This window comes from Bos taurus, chromosome 21, assembly GCF_002263795.3.
Source record: "Bos taurus isolate L1 Dominette 01449 registration number 42190680 breed Hereford chromosome 21, ARS-UCD2.0, whole genome shotgun sequence".
NCBI classification, from domain to species: Eukaryota; Metazoa; Chordata; class Mammalia; order Artiodactyla; family Bovidae; genus Bos; species Bos taurus.
In genome coordinates, this window is record NC_037348.1 from 19,887,092 (window position 1) to 19,909,457 (window position 22,366).

Genomic DNA, 22,366 nt, shown 5'->3' on the forward strand with positions numbered 1-22,366 from the left:
TAGTATGGTTAAAGACTTTATGTCCCTGCCAACACAGCCTTTTGTGAGGATAGCAGAACTGCTTTTGATGAGAGCAATTAGAGACTGCATACCCCTTAGGGGACCAGTCCCATACAATTCCATAGGAACCATTAATCAAAATTATTCCCTCAGTCCCGCTGCAATTACCCCACTGAATACAATCTTGCTTTTCAGTCCACAGCTTGTGATGCTTGCATAAAGGTCTGTCCAATTTGGTGTCATTATGGGGTTCCCTGGTGGCTCAGACGGTAAAGCGTCTACCTGCAATGCAGGAGACCCAGGTTCAATCCCTGGGTCAGGGAAGATCCTTGGAGAAGGAAATGGCAACCCACTCCAGTATCCTTGCCTTGAGAATCCCGTGGACGAGGAGCCTGGCAGGCTACAGCACAGGGGTCACAAAGAGTCGGACACTACCGAGCGATTTCACATCGGGTTCTGAATTGTTATAAGCAAAACTCAGACCACAGAGAAGATGTAGCTGAACCTTAACATAATTACTATTTAAAGAATTAGTGGACAGCCAGGCTTGCATAGACAATTTAAGACATCTTGTAGTTGGTCCCATACAAGTTGGCCAGGATTCATACCCATAAGTAACACTGAAGGGAGTCCCTTCCTCTTGTTTAAAAAGAGGAAGACGTGTATCTTTAGGTCCTGGTACCCAGGAAAATAATAAACATAAATGGGGATCATAGAATCCCCACAGTCAACGGGTTTTAGTAATGGGAGGCTAGGTATATATGCCCAATAAGTTTAATTTTTAGATTCAGCTGTTGCTAAGGGTATACTCACTGTGGTGGTGATAAGAGCAAACATGGCAACAGGCAGACTGTTAGGAGTGACAGCTTTCCCTTTATTTTCTAAGATCTCTTCTGATTTCTGTGTTAATCTTTTAATTTTTTATCCCCAAGTGGGGATCTTGTTGCGATAAGTCAACAGGAGAGGAATCGTTATCTTTGTCTGTTTCAGACTCAGGCCTTTGAAACTTATTTCTGGGGGCGCAACGTTCCACAGAAAAGATGCTTTCAGATGACGTGAAGGGATGTTTCTGAATCACCTGGTGAAACACAAGCGAAACCCCTCCCCCAGGTTGTCAGAGTCCCCCTGTGCTATGAACGTGTTACTGGATCACATCACCAAACAGGTGGTTTGGGGTGAATTTCTTTTTGTTCCTTTTTAAAATGTCATTCTACTGCAGTGAAATCATTATTTTGATGCAAAAATTTAAAATAAATCATGCTTTATATAATTTTTACTGTGGAGGAAGTGACATTCCATTTCCCACCTTTTTGTTTTTGTAGCATTTCTTTAAGAGATCTGTTAGCTCATTTTACAATATCTTGTCCTTGGGGATTATAGGGAGTTCATGTATGATGTTTCATAGGCCAAGCCTTTTTAAAAATCCCTAAAAGGGGAACTAGTGTAAGCCGGGCCATTGTCTGTTTTTATATTTTGTGGGAGGCCCATAGTAGTAAAGCAACTACGCAAATGTGAAATAACATGTTTTGTAGATTCCCCAGAGCAAGCAGCCCAGATAAACTTAGAGTTAGTATCAACCATGACGTGTACATAAGCAAGCTTTCCAAAGGATGGAATGTGAGTTACGTCCATCTGCCAGATCTGATTTGGCTTCAGGCCACGGGGATTAACTCCCAAGTCTTCTGTTGGAGATGTGGTTATCACAACCATCTGGCATGTAGGATAAGGCCATACAATCTGTTTAGCTTGAGCCCAAGGGATATGAAACTTGGTTTTTAAATATATTTTTTTTATTAGTTTTGCCAAATATCGAAATGAATCCGCCACAGGTATACCCGCGTTCCCCATCCTGAACCCTCCTCCCTCCTCCCTCCCCTCCCCTCCCTCTGGGTCGTCTCAGTGCACCAGCCCCAAGCATCCAGTACCATGCATCGAACCTGGACTGGCGACTCGTTTCATACATGATATTATACATGTTTCAATGCTATTCTCCCAAATCTCCCCACCCTCTCCCTCTCCCACAGAGTCCATAAGACTGATCTATACATCGGTGTCTCTTTTGCTGTCTCGTACACAGGGTTATTGTTACCATCTTTCTAAATTCCATATATATGTGTTAGTATACTGTATTGGTGTTTTTCTTTCTGGCTTACTTCACTCTGTATAATAGGTTCCAGTTTTATCCATCTCATTAGAACTAATTCAAATGTATTCTTTTTAATGGCTGAGTAATACTCCATTGTGTATATGTACCATAGCTTTCTTATCCATTCATCTGCTGATGGGCATCTAGGTTGCTTCCATGTCCTGGCTATTATAAAGAGTCCTGCGATGAACATTGGGGTACACGTGTCTCTTTCCCTTCTGGTTTCCTCAGTGTGTATGCCCAGCAGTGGGATTGCTGGATCATAAGGCAGCTGGATCATAAGGTTTTTAAATATTTTAATTACAATGTGACAGATCATGAAGGGCTGATGCTTCTATAAATTCTGGAAATAAAAGGGCATTGGCTTGATCATCTCTGAGATGATTGGATGGCATCTCCGACTCAATGGACATGAGTTTGAGTAAACTCCGGAAGTTGGTGATGGATAGGGAGGCCTTGGATAGGGAGGCCTGGCATGCTGCAGTCCATGAGGTTGCAAAGAGTCAGAGACAACTGAGCGACTGAACTGAACTCTGTTAAAGGCCCTGGTAAATCAGTATGAGCTGGAGTATGAGTAATGTAGAATGGAGACTGTTGGTATCTAATCACCTTTTGTAAATTTGTAAAAAGTGTATACAATGTAGATGGGATAGTATCCTTAATAGTTGCTATTTCTATATGTTTAGTAACATGTACAGAATATTGAGAATCAGATAAGATGTTACTTGTTTGGGAAATATTTTGTAATGTGTGTTTAATCGCCAGAATTTCTGCTTGTTGTGTAGAATATCCAGGTGTTTAAATAACTAGCATAAACGTGCCTGTATATCCTGTTTTACCTCAGGATATAGTAGTGCCATCTGTAAAAATAGGAGGAGCTGAGGGAATGGGGTCGACACTAGTAATTCAGGACAAAATCCATCTTGTTTATTTTAAAAACTATAAGATAGGTAAATCAGGACAGTGTCTGTCGATTTGCCCAATATAGTCAGCTAAAGCAAGTTGCCAAGATAAAGAATTGTGAAGAGAATATTTTAATTCTTTGGAAGTTAGTGCAGTGCAAATAAGGCAGGAATCATGTCCAGTAAGCTATTGAACACGCCCTCTTCCTTTGAGAATTATAGTGGCTATCATATCTAAATAAGGGGTAATAGATTTTGTTTGTGAATTAGCTATGAATATCCATTCAACTATTAAAGGAGTTAGCAAATCAACCTAGTAGGGGAATGAGGGGTAGGGAAGATAAACAACTGGAGAGGCGCCAAAGGGTCTATTCTGTCTATTTGGCATTTTTGTGCAGCTTGTTCTATAATTGATAGTTCTTTCTCAGCCTCAGGAGTTAGCTCTCGGGAGCTATTAAGCTCTGGATTCCCTCTTAATAGAATAAATGGGCTAAAGAATAAGTTGGAATCCCTAACTTAGGTCGAATCTAGTTAATATCTTCCAGTATTTTTTGTAAGTCATTTAGAGTTTTAATTGAGTCTCTGCGTATTTGCACCTTTTGTGGTTTGATTGTAGTATGCAGGACTATATTCCTAAGTACTGAAAAGGCTCAGTGTATTGTAATTTATCAGAAGCTATATACAAGCCAGCACACTCCAAGCATTCCTTTAGCTTTAAAAACAGTTCCTTTAGGCTTTCAACTTCAGGTAAGGCACATAACATATCCTGATATACGCACAAGGGAACTGTTGTTACACTGGGTGTAAAGCCTTGGTTACAAAATGTTGACAAATAGGGAGCTGTTAAGCATACCCTGAGATAATACAGTCTATTAAAATCTTTTATGTGGCTCCTTTAAATTAATGGAAGGAACTGAAAAGGCAGATCTACGTTGATCATCAGGGTGTCAAGGACTAGTGAAAAAACAATCTTTGAGGTCAATAATAAACAAATGCCAATTTCTTGGAATCATACTAGGATTAGGGAGGCGAGGCTGCAAAGCACCCATCGGAACAATAATAGCCTTAACAGCTCTCAGATCAGTAAGCATTCTCCATTCACCAGATTTCTTTTGTATAACAAACACCAGAGAATTCCAAGGGCTAAAGGACTCAATAATATGTCCCTTGCTAAGCTGTTCATTAACTAATTCATGTAAAGCCTCCAATTTTTCTTATTTTGGAGGCCACTGCTCTATCTACACAGGTTGATCAGTTTTCCAATTAAGAGGTATGGGTGTGGATGGAGGAAGATTAATATGAGCAGTGGCCACTAAAGAAAAGGGAGCGGTTTGAAATCTTGAGTAGTCAAAGGATAAATCTTCCTTGTTGATTTGTGCCCAGTCCCAATCCCGGTATATAACCTTGACTGAACATAATTCAGTGACTGGCCTCGCTATATTGATTTGAAGGAATATGTATCTCAGCATGTCATTGTTCCAAGAGACCATGACCCCATAGATTGCCAGGTATATCAGCAATATAAGGTTAGATAGTGGCTGCTTGTTTATCAGGCCCTGAACAAGACAATACCATAGCACTCTGCTTTAGCCCCTGTGCCTGTCCCGGACCTACAATAGATATTGGAGCAGGCCTAGTCAGCCACACTTTAGGCCAATGTTGAGAGCTGATGATAGAAATATCAGCTCCAGTATCTATTAAACCTTGAAAGCTTTTGCCACTTATATTGACTTGTTAGGTGGGTCTGGATTCTAAAATTTTTTCAGTGAGAAAAATACCAGCCTTTCCTGTGCTTCCAAATCCCCCAGAGCTCTGCTTTTTGTCTGAATGTCCTATACCCACATAAGGTAGAATTAAAGGCTGAACAATTCTATCCCCTTTAGAAACCTTCCAGGGAAGAGCAGTAGAGGCCATAACCTCCAATTCTCCTTCATAATCACTGGCTATAACTCCGGTATGAATTTGAACTCCCCAGGAAGTCAGCCCTGATTTTCCTGACAAATTCAACTGTCCCCTGTGGAAGCAGTCCCAATATTCCTGTTGAAATAACAGTTGGTGTCTCTCCAGGAGTAACAGTAATATCCTGACTACTACTTATATCAAGGGCTGTGTTTCATTGGGTTGCTGGGGATAATTCCATGACACAGCATGGTAAATCTTGTCCTGGTCTAGGTGTGGGGGGAATAGAATTTCCAGACATGAGACAGAATGAGAAGGGAAATAAAGTTTATTAGAATGGGGGACACTGTTAGAACAGCGGGCCAGCTCAAGGGAGAACCAACATTGAACAGGGGTCTTTAGTCCACTTTTATACCCAGGGTACAAGGAGTGGGATAGGGGTCTTGTGGGTCATTTGCTGATTGGATGAGGCACGTATACTGGGTGGAGGGAAGAGTAAGGCAAATACCTTCTCCCTATAGGGTAAGAGGGGAGCCAGGTTATGCAGCTCAGGAGGACTTGAAATCCATTAATAGTTACAAGAAGGGGGAGGGAAGGATGACAAGGGTCTGGTTTTTCCATTCCTGCATTGCAAGATCCTCCTTGGTTTTATCTGCTCTTTTGTCCTTGGGTCCCCATATTCCTCCTCTCTTTATTTCTAGGGCTAATTCTTTGGCCTCTTTTGATACCCTTGCTCATGTCTGTCTACCTATTTCCCTTCTCAGGCATTTGGGAACCCAGTCTCAGGGGAAAAGGGGCGATGACCACTCTGGCTTCTTCAGGCTGTACAGGGGCGTCGTGGGGCTCTGGGTTCCCTTTGTCTGCTCTCTGTCAGGTGCATTTACGGAGGGAGATGAGAGTCCATGGAATGATAAGGTGGCTTGTTTCAGCATTGTCTGGGTGTTGGTCAGGGAATATTCTTGTCATCCTACCACTTGGAGATTTGTTGTATTCTGGAAGAAACAAACTTAACAAGAAAGTTAAAGGTATATGGCCCAAAGATTAATAGAAGTAGAAAAGCTGCTCCGGGGCTACCAGGGGAACCAGGACCAGACATTGGTTTGTGACGTTAGTGTTTCTCTAGGTATGAGAAGATGCAAGAATTTGGGCTCATAAAATCTTTACCTGAAAACATCTGACTATCTGAAGGCCGGTTCTTCTGGGTTTTTCCCAGAGCACAGAGTGCCTTATTTCTGATCTCCACCCTGACCTCCTTTCAGGCAGTATCGAAGGTCAGCAGCTTGCAGTGGTCATGATGTAATCTTTGTAGACGCAGCTGGCAAGTACCAACTTCCAGTCAGCAGGGCCCCTTCACAGCCACATATTTGACCATGTCTGGGGGCCATTTCATGGCCATTGTGTCCCACGGTGCTGGGAAGGCTCATTCCCAGGTCTAGGGAATATTCCATTGACAGGCCACTCAGTGTGCTGTTATTGGACCAGGCCTTGCAAGTAGCAAGTCTCTGGACCACTGTCTTACTAGCCTCTTGGTCCAGGAAAATATTCCCTCTTGTTGCTTCTTCCCATATCTAGAGTTACATTATTACAATCATTGATCTCATATGGAACTGCATATCAGCATTGTATCACAGGCTCAGTCACACATTTGTTAACGTAAGAAATAATCCTCCGAAACAAGTGACATAGAAAATAATATAGCTATAGCTAGCTGTTATTAGTAAAGTCATAAGCAGAAGGAAATGGCAGCCCACTCCAGTGTTCTTGCCTGGAGAATCCCAGGGACGGGGGAGCCTGGTGGGCTGCCGTCTATGGGGTTGCACAGAGTCGGACACAACTGAAGCGACTTAGCAGCAGCAGCAGCAGCAAGCAAGAATTATAAGTCAAAAACTTTCATTAGGTAGAGCCTGGTATACCCCAGGTCATCTGACTTCATTTGTTAAATGACTATAGGCTGGTGTTAATCTCCTGGTTGTACATTATGGAACATCTGACCTTTATCTGAAGATTGGTTACTGAGATAAGCCTTAGAAACAAACTTAGAGTGTCCTTTTTAATAATTAATTAAATCTTTTAGCAATATAACATAACAAGGAACTATCTCAGAAGTGAGTCTTAGCAAACACTAGACCTTAATTAACAAAACTAGAAATTTAGTTTAACAATTTACAAAACTTAATGTTCAGTGATTTTTTCATTATGGAGGCATTAACTCTGTAGCCAGGGAAGGCTTTAACCCATCAAATAAAAATGAGGTTTGTCAGGGAGCTGGGAAAAGCCAAGCGGCCGTCTTGGATTTCCCATAGCCCTGACTCTTTGATTTTCAGCTATTGTTCACCCATTTTTAATTCCCCAATTTAGGAGTAGACTGTTGCCATTTTTTAAGGACATTAGGATAGCACAAGTCTAACAGTGAGGCGTTATTTTTTGTAGAAGCAGAATGAGCTTTTACATGTACCATAATCTTAAATAACACTTATTTACTAAAGTAACAAAAGATTTTTAAAACAAATATAAATCACTCAAAGGCAAAGAAATTCATAATCTATTATGGAAAGACTCATTCTAAGAAAACTTTGTTCTCTTAACATAGAGAGTAGACTAAATTCCAGTCTGTTACCAATTTATCAGGTAGCAAACAAACAAAATTTATCAGTTAATCTTAGAAAAGTCTTTTCCATACATCTTGAAGAACTAGCAGTATTTTTCTAAAGGCATGAGAGTGAAACCACACAAGGCATGTTTAAAATCTAATTAAATTGTAATTGACAAAGTAGCCTGGTCATTGCTGTGACTTGTAACACTTTAACATGATAACTAGAATTATAACTGACAACATTTTACCAGGACATATCAGATTTTCATGAATTTCACATAATTTCTAGGATATCTATATAAGTAACATCAACCATACAATTTAACCTGAGAAGATTCGTCACTCCTCCAACAATATTTCCCATGCAATTTAACATGTCAAATGAACTCAGGTAGTTTAAGAGCTCTTTGGGATGTCTCAGGGGCCCTCTGAAGCATCCCAAAGTCAGCTAGAAGTCAAGCTATTTAGGCAGTTTTGTCAATAAATATCAGAAGGGTTTATAACACTCAGTCAGATAGAATCATATAGATCATTGTGAAATAATATATTCACTTAGCCAAAGTAACAAAGAAGATTTCAAAGGTAAACATAGAACAGATCACTTTAGAGGCAAAGAAACTTAAAATCCATTATCAAAGGCAGTTCAACATCTCAAGAAAACTTTTATTTATACACAAAACTCTTCCCTTGGGGTCCACTTTCCATAAAGCCTTCTTATCACTCTCTGTACCCATTTGTTCTCCCATCGTGGAACAGCCAATGGTAAGTCAGACCTACTTCCTTCCCCTTCATAAAGTGTAACTTCATTCCTCATACCTTCTCTATTGAACACACACATCCTGCTTTCCTTAAGCAACCAAGAATTGACCTTTATATTAGCATTCTATAGATTGGTGAACACACATACCAGTGATAATTTCTCAAAAAAATTCTAGCGAACATCTCAGGATGGCATCAAACATTATTTATTAATAGTCCAAAATCTTTAGTTTCTCTGTAAATTAGTATTCAGTAATGAATGTTTCAGAATCTTATTTTATTTGGAAATGACCTAGCTGTTCAATAAACTTTTGTTAGTTCAGCACAACCCTAGAAATCCAGGTTACCAAAATCTAGAGAAACTGTTTTAGACAGACGTTTTTAATCTTAATAGAGTTTATCTAAAAGCTCTTATCTCGTTTACATTTTTTTGAAGTTTTTTCACTTGAGGTACCTTCCTTGCCGACAAACCTGTGACAGATATAACAATATAAAATATTTAACTTATAATAAACCTAGGTACAATGAAAATATGCTTAATCTTAATGACTCTTAGACATGTCTATATTAGATTAGCAAACAAATGTTAATACTAGATATTTAATATTGAATATTTCCCAATTCACGTGAATCTGAAATTCAGTTAGGTTAATTTCTCTTGTATTTAGAATTGTCTGATTTGTAAGCACTTACTTTTCTTTAGGCCAATTAAATTAGAACTCACAACTTCAGCAATATTATTGAAAAAAAAAAAAGACACACACTGAGACACACATAAATCCAGATAGACAGACAGAGATCTCATAGTTTTCTGCCTGAGATTTACAATGTCTCTTTGAACCACCTTCCCCCCCAACTGCTATTTTTTGCTGAAGTTCTAATTTGCCCAAGGCTGAGGTCTCAGGCAAAGTGGGTTGTGTATTTCAGGGACATAGAAAGAGTTAACTTCAAGCTTTTCCCTAGGCAGGGCTTTTATTTATTTATTTTTTTAGGGATGAATAACTTTTTATTTTTTATTTTTTTTAATATAAATTTATTTTAATTGGAGGCTAATTACTTTACATATTGTATTGGTTTTGCCATACATCAACATGAATCCGCTATGGGTGTACACATATTCCCCATCCTGGACCCCCCTCCCACTTCCCTCCCCTGTACCATCCCTCTGGGTCATCCCAGTGCACCAGCCCCGAGCATCCTGTATCATGCATCAAACCTGGACTGGCAATTCGTTTCACATATGACATTATACATGTTTCAATGCCATTCTCCCAAATCATCCCACCCTTGCCCTCTCCCACAGAGTCCAAAGATGGTTCTATACATCTGTGTCTCTTTTGCTGTCTCGCATACAGGGTCATCGTTACCATCTTTCTAAAGTCTATATATATGCGTTAGTATACTGTATTGGTGTTTTTCTTTCTGGCTTACTTCACTCTGTATAATAGGCTCCAGTTTCATCCACCTCATTAGAACTGATTCAAATGTATTCTTTTGAATGGCTGAGTAATACTCCATTGTGTATATGTACCACAGCTTTCTTATCCATTCATCTGCTGATGGACATCTAGGTTGCTTCCAGGTCCTGGCTATTATAAACAGTGCTGCAATGAACACTGGGTACACGTGTCTCTTTCAATTCTGGTTTCCTCAGTGTGTATACCCAGCAGTGGGATTGCTGGGTCATATGGCAGTTCTATTTCCAGCTTTTTAAGGAATCTCCACATTGTTCTCCATAGTGGTTGTACTAGTTTGCATTCCCACCAACAGTGTAAGAGGATTCCCTAACAAGCTAGTTGTTTCTAATTGCACATGCAAAAAGAACCGGTTTTGCAGTTTCCAAGAAAAAAATTTTTGTTTTAACCAGTTTTCTCTGGAGTCTAAAGAATATCATGGCCATCCTGTGTCAAAAAGTCATCTTTCCTTTCTGTAGTCATAGTTTTACACCTAAATTATAGACCAACTATGCTCAAATTGACTATGATATGAGGGACAGATCAGTTGATAAAATTCTTGGATTGTCCCTCTGGTGGGAAGTGAGGTCTTTGTCCCATCAGAAGAATCTGAAGGGTTAAGGAAATTTGCAGGAGTGGGGAAGCTTGATCCTTCCCCACCCTGAGAAACAGTAGTTAGCAGGGAACTCTTCAGGATGTTTAGGAGTGGGGGAAACTTGGTTCTCTCCCCATCTGAGAGATAAGCATAGAGGACAGTTTTGATCCTTCAGGCTTTTGAATATAGGAGAAAGACCTGGACCAAAGGGAACCTCAGAATTCTTTCCTAGAGATCATGTGGATGTGAAAGGTCGAGTAGGGGTTGTCTAGGAAATCTAATGGAGAGAGACACAGCAGGGGACAGGAGATAGGGAGGCAACAGAAAGACACATGCGGCATGAGTCCCTCAAATCCATATTCTAACTGAGGGCCATGAAGGACTGAACATAAGGAAATTCTGAATCCTTTCTCTGCTTTTGGCAAAAGCTAGTGTGCCATTCAGAGGCCATTTTGGGGGGTCCCCCAGTTTGTATTGGGGCAGGCCTTTTGCAGGGTCAAAATTTTCTAGTTTCTGAGAATGTAGCCAAGGGGTGAGTCTGAGAAAGGCTCCCAAGACATACCAGAACCCATCCTTAGCCTATACACCATAGAACGGGGATACTGAGAGTCACCGACGGCAAAAAGTTGTCCCTTTTTTGTCTCAGTGACGTCTCGGTGCAACTCTTGGCACAAAAATAGCCGACCGTCCCAACAGTCGCGTACAACAGTGAGAGGTGACCTCTGAGAACTGTGCAGCTAAGGCATCATGTGACCTGGGCAGAGAAAGACAGAGATCCCTGGGAGCAGCTGGGTGACTCACCATTGGGCGATTGCCTGAAACATGGAAGGCACTCTTGGGATGGCTCAGAGGCAACACCGAGGCTCCTGTAAATCAATCCGGACCGAAAGGGAAAGAAGTGAAAGTGACAGGCGAGAAGGCTGAGGAATCCACCTTACAATGCTATGGGGGAGGCGGTGGCCAGGGGACAATGGTCTGTCCCTGCTTTGCTTCAACCACTACGTGCCTGACACAGTGCACGCAAGTTGTCTTCCTGGGGGCGGATGCCCTTGTGGCCTGATCCGCTCTGCGACCCTCCTAGTGGACCGGCTCACGGGAGTCTTCATGTGGCAGGCACCCTAATGGCCTTTAAGAGCCTGAGCCATGCCCACACAACATTGGTTGGCCTAGTCCTCAGTTGGAAAGAAGACGAAGGAGAGACCCTTCCCATTTGGGTGGCAGCTACTGGGGCTCAGTGAGCTGTGGGGTCCTTGGAACACACCAGAGGATAACCCTGGCCAGAGTTCCTCAGTTGCTTCCACAGCACTTGCCTGTTGCAGAGGGTCCCTATGAGAAAGGAGAAGTGAGGAGGTGGGGAAGAGACCCCAAGTCCCCATACAGGCCACCAAAAATGTTGTGGTCTAGGTGCTGGTGGGAAAAGAATTTCCAGACATAAGACAGAATGAGAGGAAATAAAGTTTATTAGAATGGGAGACACTGTTAGAACACTGGGCCAGCTCAAGGGAGAACCAACATTGAACAGGGGTCTTTAGTCCACTTTTTAACCGGAGTACAGGAGCGGGATAGGGGTCTTGTGGGTCATTTGCTGATTGGATGAGGCATGTATATTGGGTGGAGGGAAGAGTAAGGCAAATACCTTCCTCCTATGGGGTAGGAGGGGAGACAGGTTATACCGCTCAGGAGGACTTGAAATCCATTAATAGTTACAAGAAGGGGGAGGGAAAGACGACAAGGGTCTGGTTTTTCCATTCCTGCATTGCAAGACCCTCCTTGGTTTCATCTGCTCTTTCGTCCTTGGGTCACCACAATTCTGACCATTATTGTTGTTGGCAGGAGTAGTTGGGGAAGACACCTGTGGAGTCTGAACAGGACAGGCTCCCTTGTTTGATGGGGCTGGGAGCTTGCCCTGGGAGCCGTTTCCCAAAAGGGGGGCGCCATCCTTATGAAATTTAGAACGACATTGATTTGCCCAATGATTTCCTTTTTTACATTTTGGGCAGAGGCTGGGGACATTCCCCTTTTGTGAATTACCTTTTTGAAAGTTCCCTTTTTTGAACTTACATTCAACCCTAGTATGTCCAGGTTTCCCACAATTAAAACAAGTGCTGGGGAATTTAGGAAGTTGTAATCTAGCCATAGCTTGAGCTAATAAATCCCCTTTAAAGGATTCGGTTCCCACTCCCTGGCATAGCTTAACATAATCATTTAAACTAGCTTTTCCTTTGAAAGCGTTCATTACTTTTTTGCAATCAATGTTAGCATTATTGTAAGCCAACAATTGTAATAAGATGTCTGCTGCCTTGGCATCTGTGACTTGCTGGGAGATTGCCTCTTGTAATTGGGCAATAAATTCAGTATAGGGCTCCTTAGGCCCCTGGACAACTTTTTGAAAGGAAACAGAAGTCTGGCTTATTGACTGTATTTTCTCCCAGGCCCTCAAGCAACAGCTTCGCAATTGTTTTATGGCTTGATCATTCATACGTATTTGATCTTGCACTCTCCCCCATGGACCTATCCCCATAAGTTGTTCCAAGGAAATAGGGATATTATGAGTCTGATTGTGTGCAGCCAGAGTCTCAGCATGATCCTGCCACCAAGTTCTGAACTGACGAAACTCCCCTGGGGTCAAGACTGTTTTTGCTAATGCCAACCAATCTGCTGGAATGAGGCGATTGCCCTCTGCCACACTCTGAACTATTTCTACCGTGAACGGGGAATTTACACCATAATTTTGTATTGCTTGTTTTAATTCCTTTAGGATTTTAAAAGGAAAAGGCTCACGAACAGCCTCATAGACTCCATTAGGGTTGTTAGGATCAACACCAAGAGCTACACTCTCATGAATAGTCATAGGAGAGGTAGTACAAAAAGCCTCTAAATCTCCTTCCCGTTGTGCTTGTAAAATTCCTTTCTGTATGGATGAAAGGCGAGGAGTGGGCATAGACTCTTGACTGAAAATGTTTCCTGCAAAAGCAGGTGGTAGGGATGGAGAACAGTGGGAAGGAGGTGGAGAAAAAAATCCCTCATCACCCTCCTTGGGAGCTGAGGGAGCGGGTTTTGCAGATGGCTTGCCCTTTCCCTCTGGCTTCACATACTCTGGACTTTGAGGCTTTTCAAAAGAGTCATCATCACTTTCATCAGAAGAATCAGAAGTCTGTAAAAGTTCCAGTACTGACTTAATTAATGCCCACGTACTCCAAATAGAAACAGGGAGCGGAGTTCCTTTCGCATATTCTTTCTTTAACTCAGCTCCAATCTTTTCCCAGGCTTTTAAAACTAAGGTCCCTATTGATGGGAACCAGCAGCAGTATTTATCCACTGCTTGTAACAATTCTAATAATTGCCCTTCACTAATAGAAACTCCTCCCACTTTCAAGAGCTGTCTTAATAAACAAATATACGGGCAGTAGTGTTCTGCACTCTCAACATTTCCCATTTTAACCCCGATTAAATGCCTGAAAGACTTACCAGTGGAGATTTTCAGAGGCCGCTCCATCGTCCCAGGTTCTGCGTCCTGCAGTTTCACTTGCACTCGTAGAGGTCTTCTGCTCCAGCCCCACGCTGGGTGCCAACTGTTGCCTTAACAGTCCAGGAGCGAGCCTCGAGAATGAAGACAGAACACCAAATCTGGTGCAATGGGTCAGGGGACCTGCAGCCTCTATTGGAATGAGGTGCAGAGTCCACTCTGAGTCCAGCTTTTATTCCAAATTGCAGACTACAATACTGTCTTTGATCTTATCTTTCTCAAGACACGTGCTGTTTTAAGCACATACTCCTAAATGTCATGGACTATACTGACATAGTCCAGATCTCCTTGTTTTCACCCCAGGCCTTTCCCTTCTGGGCCAGTCTCGGGAACAATCAGCAAGTGCGTAGGCAGCGTTCATGCCTGGCGCTGACCCGGTGTTCCAAGGTCCGTGCTTTCATGATCCCGGTCATACTCCCTTCTGCATCTGGCCTTGGGGCTTGTAACAAGGCTATTATTCTAAGAAAAACATGAAAGATAATCATTAACATAGTTTCTTATGCTGTTTTTCCAGCTTCTATTTCTGTGGAATCTCGCAAGGCTGGGTAAGTACAGCATTAGGAAGTCCCAGTACAGCTCCCTCTCGCCCTCCTTTCACCCGTCCTCACTCTCCTTTCTGTTCCCTTCCCTCCTTCTGCTCTGTCTCCTTCTGGGTTTTGTGTTTCCCCACACCCTGTTTTGCCTTTTTCTCTTGGTGCTCCCATGTTTCCTGCATTTTCTGCTTTTTGTCCTTTATCGGGTCATCCTTGGTTTTCTTGTCTCCTGTGTCCTGACCACCTCTCCCCATTCTCCTTCTTCTGATCCATCAGGACCTGAGACTCCTTCCTTCTCTGCCCACAGCCCCCTCCCACCTCCTAACGTGCTGACTCCACAGCACACAGCCCTCTGTGCAGCTGTTCACACCCTGGGCCTCCGGAGGGGCCTCATTGCCAAAGTGTGTCTGTCCCCTTGGGGGTGCCTTAGTTGGTGCATGTGTCTGGCTTTGGGGGTGGAGTGGATATATAGGGATTGGAGCCTGTCTCAGAGCAGAGGGATGTACCGTGTGTCTCCCTTTTCAGTTAAAACAAAATCTCTGCTGCTGCTGCTGCGAAGTCGCTTCAGTCGTGTCCGACTCTGTGCGACCCCAGAGACGGCAGCCCACCAGGCTCTGCTGTCCCTGGGATTCACCAGGCAAGAACACTGGAGTGGGTTGCCATTTCAAAACTCTGGAGGTCAATAATTCCCAGTGGGCGAGAGTCTTGAAGCAGAGACCCTGGGTCCCTGAGCCCCACCTGGTGCTCAGCCCCACCTGAGATTGGCTCCAGAATTTTGGCAGGCTCATTAAACACTGGCTGCCTAGAGGGCATCTTAGAGGAAGCTGGAGGTGAATGCCTTCCATCCCAATACTCTCTGGGAAACCAAAAATAGGAGCCAGTAGAGAACCCCAAGGTCTTGAAGACACCCGTCGGCAGTGTTGGTGAGGGGCAGTGATGTAGCCCTCCTGTCTCAGTGATGGAAACATCATTTCCTGCCTCTGCAGGGAGAAGAGCATGGCCACTGCAGCCTTAGAGGTGATGCTAGCCTGGAGTTTTTTTTTCTTTTCTCCTGTTCAAGGGGTCAAAAATTGCTGGGTGACTGTTTTTAAAGGGGAAGTCTCTTTTCAAATTTTCCTGGGCAGGTGCTTTAGGGGGTGAAGTTTGCTGCTTCTGTTCTCATAGGAATTGCAGCGCCTGGCTGTGAGGCGACACACGTGTGTTTCTGTGTGCCAGGTGCTTTCTGCTTCTGCTTCCTGTTTCTCTGAGCCTCAAGCGTAATACGATCTATATCAGTGTATATTATTTTAAAAAAATTTCTGAAGCTTCCGGTTCCCATTAGCCCCTTCAGTTAATCACAGAGAAGAACCTTGTCCCTTCTCCCATATTGATAATGTCCTTTGTAATCTCAATAGAAAGATGGAAGGAAGAAAAAAACTCTGCAAGACAAATTCACATATACTAATGCCCCAAATTTGCTCACAGCAGAGACACAGGTCAGAAGGGTCCTAGCCAATTTGCACCCTCACCCAAACCTAGATTTCTGGGAACCACTGCCACTGATTCCCCACCCACACCTGGACCACAGCCAGGGGTTGTAGCCCAGCCTGTGACTCAAGAGGTTGGACCCCACCAAGTGCCAATATCCTGTCCCCCTAACTCTTAAAGGGGCCATGGCAGCACCCAGATGCCTCTCTTTAAAGTTGTATGCCTGTGTGCACACTCAATGTGTGTCTGTGTGTGTTTGTATGTGTGTCTCAGTATATGTGCCCACTGTTCCCCTGCATTGAGATAGGCAGCCCTTTACAGTAACTGGTGGCTATGAAGGCCCCACAAGTCTCCCATGGACAGAGCAGTCTGATGGGCTACAGTTCTTGTGGTTGCAAAGAGTTGGACATGACTTAGGGACCAAACAACGGCAACAACTACAGATATGTGAAAAAGAAACAGGAGGGAACCATTTCCTCAGGACTTGGGCCCAGACCACCTCTTCTCTGGGAGCCCTTTCAGCCTCATAAACAGTCAGATGACTTTAAGACTCCACTTGGTCAACAAATACTATTGTGCACTGAGTGAGTGTGTGCCAGGCGCTGATCTAGGCACTGGACAGAGAGCAGAGAACAGAACCAAGAGTTCCATCCTCATGGAGCTTGCACTCTTGTACAGGAGACGTGCACATCAGTATATAATAACAAGTCAGTGAGTGATAAATGCCACATAAGAGGAACACAGGTGAGAAGAGTTATTGGAGTGCCTATGCGGGGGTTGGGGGGGGGGCAAGGCTGCTATTTTAGGCAGGTGGGCAGGGTAGATATTTAAGAAGATACTGAATGAAGCAAATAGGCTGTATAACGACAACTCCCCAGTTCCTGCCTCCGGAGCTGATCTCACTTGGGATCACAGTCACAGCCAACCACCTCCTGATCTCTGCTTCTGGACATCTCAGGACACGTCACACTCAACATGTCCAGTCCCATCTCTTTAATCCCCCACCCCCAACACACGCTAATCCTTCCTCATCTTTCCCATCTCAGTCAATGGCACCACCTTCACAGATGCTCTTCATAAAGTACTTGTGAATCCACACACTCGTCTTCATCTCTAGAGCCACCTGAGGGGATCCATCCATCCCCTCACCTGCACTCCTGCCATAAGCTTCTAGTTGCTTTCTCTATTTCCATCCTTTCCCTCAAAATCTGATTTGGAGTAAAGTCAAAGTAAGATACTGTGAAGGCTTCTGTTTGTTCCCTTAGGCTGGAACACAGATTCCAAAACATCACCTCCAAAGCCCTGCAAGTTCAGGCCCCTTTCTACCTCTCCAGCCTCCTCACCTCCCTCCCACCAACCACTGACAGCTGCTTCCAATTCCTCTTTGTTATCTCAGGGCCTTTCACCTTACATGTCCACACACCACCCAAACCTGCACTGAGACGAGAACTCAGCCTGGCACACAGTGTTCAGTCCTGTGTCAGTCAATGCCACTCTAAGCCTCAGTTTGCTCATCCAGAAAATGGAGATAATAGCTCCTGCTTTTAGTCATAAAGGCTGTTAACTGCACCTTGAAGAGAACATCTCTGGCCACTTAAGCAGAGAATAACTGTACTAGAAGGATGCAGGATAGCTTGGAGAATCATTAGGGAGGGACCAGCCTGACTCCAGGCTGAGACCAGGAGGAGGGGTGCTGGGCAGCCAGGTCACAGCCAAGGGCAGCGGGTCCAGGCACCGTGGTCATTGGAAGCACACACCAGATGCTGCTGCAGGCCCCGCAGAAGGAGTTCTGGTCTTTGCTTCTGTGTATCACCTGTTCTTGTGTGTCCAGGCCCCACTTACAGGGCAAGTCAAATATTTATCTGGCCTTTTAAGATTCTTATTGAGGGTGAGGCCCAGTCTCTCACCAGGACTCACACAATGAGTTTGTTCTCAAATATGGCAGGAAGTTCACATTCTCAGTGGTTCCCCTCCATGGCCACATCCATCACACAAGGCCAAGTGTTGTTAGGAATATTAAATGAGACAAAATATGACTCAGCGATTCTCAAAAATTTCCCCAAATGGCAGAAGGATGGAATGTCTCCTGGTCAGGAGGCTCATCCTGGAGCCTGAGCTGTAAGCTTATGTTATATTCATTTAACAAACACTTGCCATGTGCCAATGGGGTAGTTATGGCCATAAAAGTTATAAGAGGAGGAGCACTCACTGCATATCAGGTACTGCTTTAAATTCATTTGTTCCTTCCAGCAGCCCATGAACTTTGTACTCACTGTCTCCATTTTCACAGGTACAAAGAGCTTAACTGGCCAAGATCATACACTGAGTAAGTGGCCAAGCTGGAATTTGAACCCAGGCACTTGAGTTCAGGATATTAATTTCTGATTGGCATTGACTTTGTACCTTATATCCAAGAAAGATAGAGTAGTCAACATTTTCTCAGCAGCAACAGACTGACTGGGTGACTTACTACCTCCATATCATTTCATCATAAGGGATATTATTAGTATTATCCCCATTTAAAAGATGATGAAACTGAGGCTCAGACTGTATATTACATCATTTGCTCAAGGTCACAGAGCAACTCCCTGACAGTGTCAGGATTTGAATAAAAGTCTGTCTGCCTGCAAAGCTCAGCAGGTAATAGAACCTCGGGAAATGCTGAGTCCCTTCCCTCTACTCTCGGGTCCAAGAGTCATCTCCTGGCTTCTGTCTGTCCCGCTCTGATCGCAGTGCCCCACTCAGAGGTCCTGCAGCAGCACTGCCATCTCAGCCAGACCAGTTCCTGTTGACTAGCCAGCCAGAACACGCCAGAGAGAGTGGAGACCTTACATAGGCATTGATTAGAGCCTCACTGCCTTCTCCTCAGCTCCCATGACTCCCTACAGGCACCTTCAGACAGGAGCCAGCCGCACAGACAAGGGCCGCATGCATTGGCAGCCAGCACTGCCACCCCCAACCACGGTGGATGCGGGGAGCTGCCCGTGAGAACGGGGTCCTTTGTCCGAAGGACACAGGTCTGGGACCTGCCTCAGTCCTTGAGGGTTTGCTTGCAAACACAGCTCTCTGTCCCGCCACCCCAGAGATTAGGCGATTATTTACTGCAGACACCTGGAGTTCTGTGCAAATTTCTCACGCACACAGAAATGTTATCTGGTGTAAGAAATAATAACAGGGTGCCATTCCCATGCTCTCAAGATTTCTTGTGACTGTTTGTAAGATGTATAGGTCAACCAAGAAAAAAATGTCAACTGTCTTGTCTTTCTCACGCTCTTCTGTATAAATATAAGATGCTGAATAAAGTTGGTGTCAGACTGCGTTCCTTCGTGGAGACGTGTCTGATCCTCTCGACCCCATCTTTGTTGTAGTCTCTTGCTGTAGTTTCCTTTCTCAGCCCCACCGTGCACGTTCTCGGGACCTGATCGACTTTGCCGGCTGGCACCGGCAGGGGAACAGCCAGGTGCCTGAGGCTGCAGGAGAGAAGGGTCCCTCTTCTCTCCACTCAAAGCTGGACTGAGGAAGTCATCTTCATGATTTTCCACGAAAAGCCAGAGAATGGGAACAGCTGTGCCCCGGGCTTTGTTCTGGATGCGGCTCAGGACACAGTCTGGTGGGGCATCATCTGGAGTTACCCTGTGCGGAAGAGGCTCCGGCCGGCTGAGGAGGAAGCCTCTGGCTGCTGCCCCAGGAGACAGGGAGCCCAGACCAGGAAGGAAGCAAGGGAAGGGCCTGAGGCTTGGGTACCGGGCAAATGGGGGATGTTTTCCATCAACTGTTTGTGCTAAAGGGCTGGGGGAGGCCCTGGTCATGCAGCAGGTGGGCTTGGGGGCCACAGCTCCCCCTGTTCCCCTGCATTGAGATAGGCAGCCCTTTACAGTAACTGGTGGCTATGAAGGCCCCACAAGTCTCCCATGGACAGAGCAGTCTGGTGGGCTACAGTTCTTGTGGTTGCAAAGAGTTGGACATGACTTAGTGACCAAACAACGGCAACAACTACAGATATGTGAAAAAGAAACAGGAGGGAACCATTTCCTCAGGACTTGGGCCCAGACCACCTCTTCTCTGGGAGCCCTTTCAGCCTCATAAACAGTCAGATGACTTTAAGACTCCACTTGGTCAACAAATACTATTGTGCACTGAGTGAGTGTGTGCCAGGCGCTGATCTAGGCACTGGACAGAGAGCAGAGAACAGAACCAAGAGTTCCATCCTCATGGAGCTTGCACTCTTGTACAGGAGACGTGCACATCAGTATATAATAACAAGTCAGTGAGTGATAAATGCCACATAAGAGGAACACAGGTGAGAAGAGTTATTGGAGTGCCTATGCGGGGGGTGGGGGCGCAAGGCTGCTATTTTAGGTAGGTGGGCAGGGTAGATATTTAAGAAGATACTGAATGAAGCAAATAGGCTGTATAACGACAACTCCCCAGTTCCTGCCTCCGGAGCTGATCTCGCTTGGGATCACAGTCACAGCCAACCACCTCCTGATCTCTGCTTCTGGACCTCTCACACTCAACATGTCCAGACCCATCTCTTTAATCCCCCACCCCCAACACACGCTAATCCTTCCTCATTTTCCCATCTCAGTCAATGGCACCACCTTCACAGATGCTCTTCATAAAGTATTTGTGAATCCACACACTCGTCTTCATCTCTAGAGCCACCTGAGGGGATCCATCCATCCCCTCACCTGCATTCCTGCCATAAGCTTCTAGTTGCTTTCTCTATTTCCATCCTTTCCCTCAAAATCTGATTTGGAGTAAAGTCAAAGTAAGATACTGTGAAGGCTTCTGTTTGTTCCCTTAGGCTGGAACACAGATTCCAAAACATCACCTCCAAAGCCCTGCAAGTTCAGGCCCCTTTCTACCTCTCCAGCCTCCTCACCTCCCTCCCTCCAACCACTGACAGCTGCTTCCAATTCCTCTTTGTTATCTCAGGGCCTTTCACCTTACATGTCCACACACCACCCAAACCTGCACTGAGACGAGAACTCAGCCTGGCACACAGTGTTCAGTCCTGTGTCAGTCAATGCCACTCTAAGCCTCAGTTTGCTCATCCAGAAAATGGAGATAATAGCTCCTGCTTTTAGTCATAAAGGCTGTTAACTGCACCTTGAAGAGAACATCTCTGGCCACTTAAGCAGAGAATAACTGTACTAGAAGGATGCAGGATAGCTTGGAGAATCATTAGGGAGGGACCAGCCTGACTCCAGGCTGAGACCAGGAGGAGGGGTGCTGGGCAGCCAGGTCACAGCCAAGGGCAGCGGGTCCAGGCACCGTGGTCATTGGAAGCACACACCAGATGCTGCTGCAGGCCCCGCAGAAGGAATTCTGGCCTTTGTTTCTGTGTATCACCTGTTCTTGTGTGTCCAGGCCCCACTTACAGGGCAAGTCAAATATTTACCTGGACTTTTAAGATTCTTATTGAGGGTGAGGCCCAGTCTCTCACCAGGACTCACACAATGAGTTTGTTCTCAAATATAGCAGGAAGTTCACATTCTCAGTGGTTCCCCTCCATGGCCACATCCATCACACAAGGCCAAGTGTTGTTAGGAATATTAAATGAGACAAAATATGACTCAGCGATTCTCAAAAATTTCCCCAAATGGCAGAAGGATGGAATGTCTCCTGGTCAGGAGGCTCATCCTGGAGCCTGAGCTGTAAGCTTATGTTATATTCATTTAACAAACACTTGCCATGTGCCAATGGGGTAGTTATGGCCATAAAAGTTATAAGAGGTGTAGCACTCACTGCATATCAGGTACTGCTTTAAATTCATTTGTTCCTTCCAGCAGCCCATGAACTTTGTACTCACTGTCTCCATTTTCACAGGTACAAAGAGCTTAACTGGCCAAGATCATACACTGAGTAAGTGGCCAAGCTGGAATTTGAACCCAGGCACTTGAGTTCAGGATATTAATTTCTGATTGGCATTGACTTTGTACCTTATATCCAAGAAAGATAGAGTAGTCAACATTTTCTCAGCAGCAACAGACTGACTGGGTGACTTACTACCTCCATATCATTTCATCATAAGGGATATTATTAGTATTATCCCCATTTAAAAGATGATGAAACTGAGGCTCAGACTGTATATTACATCATTTGCTCAAGGTCACAGAGCAACTCCCTGACAGTGTCAGGATTTGAATAAAAGTCTGTCTGCCTGCAAAGCTCAGCAGGTAATAGAACCTCGGGAAATGCTGAGTCCCTTCCCTCTACTCTCGGGTCCAAGAGTCATCTCCTGGCTTCTGTCTGTCCCGCTCTGATCGCAGTGCCCCACTCAGAGGTCCTGCAGCAGCACTGCCATCTCAGCCAGACCAGTTCCTGTTGACTAGCCAGCCAGAACACGCCAGAGAGAGTGGAGACCTTACATAGGCATTGATTAGAGCCTCACTGCCTTCTCCTCAGCTCCCATGACTCCCTACAGGCACCTTCAGACAGGAGCCAGCCGCACAGACAAGGGCCGCATGCATTGGCAGCCAGCACTGC

At 44.6% G+C, this 22,366-nt stretch overlaps 1 protein-coding gene and 1 non-coding gene across 3 annotated transcripts; one reads left to right on the forward strand and one right to left on the reverse strand.

Moving 5' to 3' along the window:
- The first annotated feature begins 251 nt into the window (after window positions 1-251).
- On the forward strand, window positions 252-324 carry TRNAC-GCA (transfer RNA cysteine (anticodon GCA)). The gene has a single exon. It is a non-coding gene; the product is annotated as a tRNA-Cys (tRNA).
- Window positions 325-5,262: 4,938 nt separating this feature from the next.
- On the reverse strand, window positions 5,263-14,839 carry LOC132343336 (endogenous retrovirus group K member 19 Gag polyprotein-like). Of its 2 annotated transcripts, XR_009492104.1 has the most exons (3): window positions 13,817-14,831; window positions 11,150-11,214; window positions 5,263-5,939 (listed from the first exon to the last, which is right to left on the reverse strand). XR_009492104.1 is itself a non-coding variant. In XM_059879270.1 (2 exons), exon 1 carries the CDS (start codon window positions 13,842-13,844, stop codon window positions 12,045-12,047), a length of 1,800 nt encoding a protein of 599 aa, XP_059735253.1. In that variant the 5' UTR covers window positions 13,845-14,839; the 3' UTR covers window positions 5,263-5,939; window positions 11,150-12,044. The 2 variants fall into 2 exon arrangements, 1 of the variants encoding a protein (XP_059735253.1); XM_059879270.1 differs by having other exon boundaries at window positions 11,150-14,839.
- Between the last annotated feature and the right edge of the window lie 7,527 nt (window positions 14,840-22,366).

Excerpts from the sequence above, each read along its gene's own strand:
- LOC132343336 (XM_059879270.1), bottom strand. The coding sequence starts at position 13,844 with ATGGAGCGGCCTCTGAAAATCTCCACTGGTAAGTCTTTCAGGCATTTA.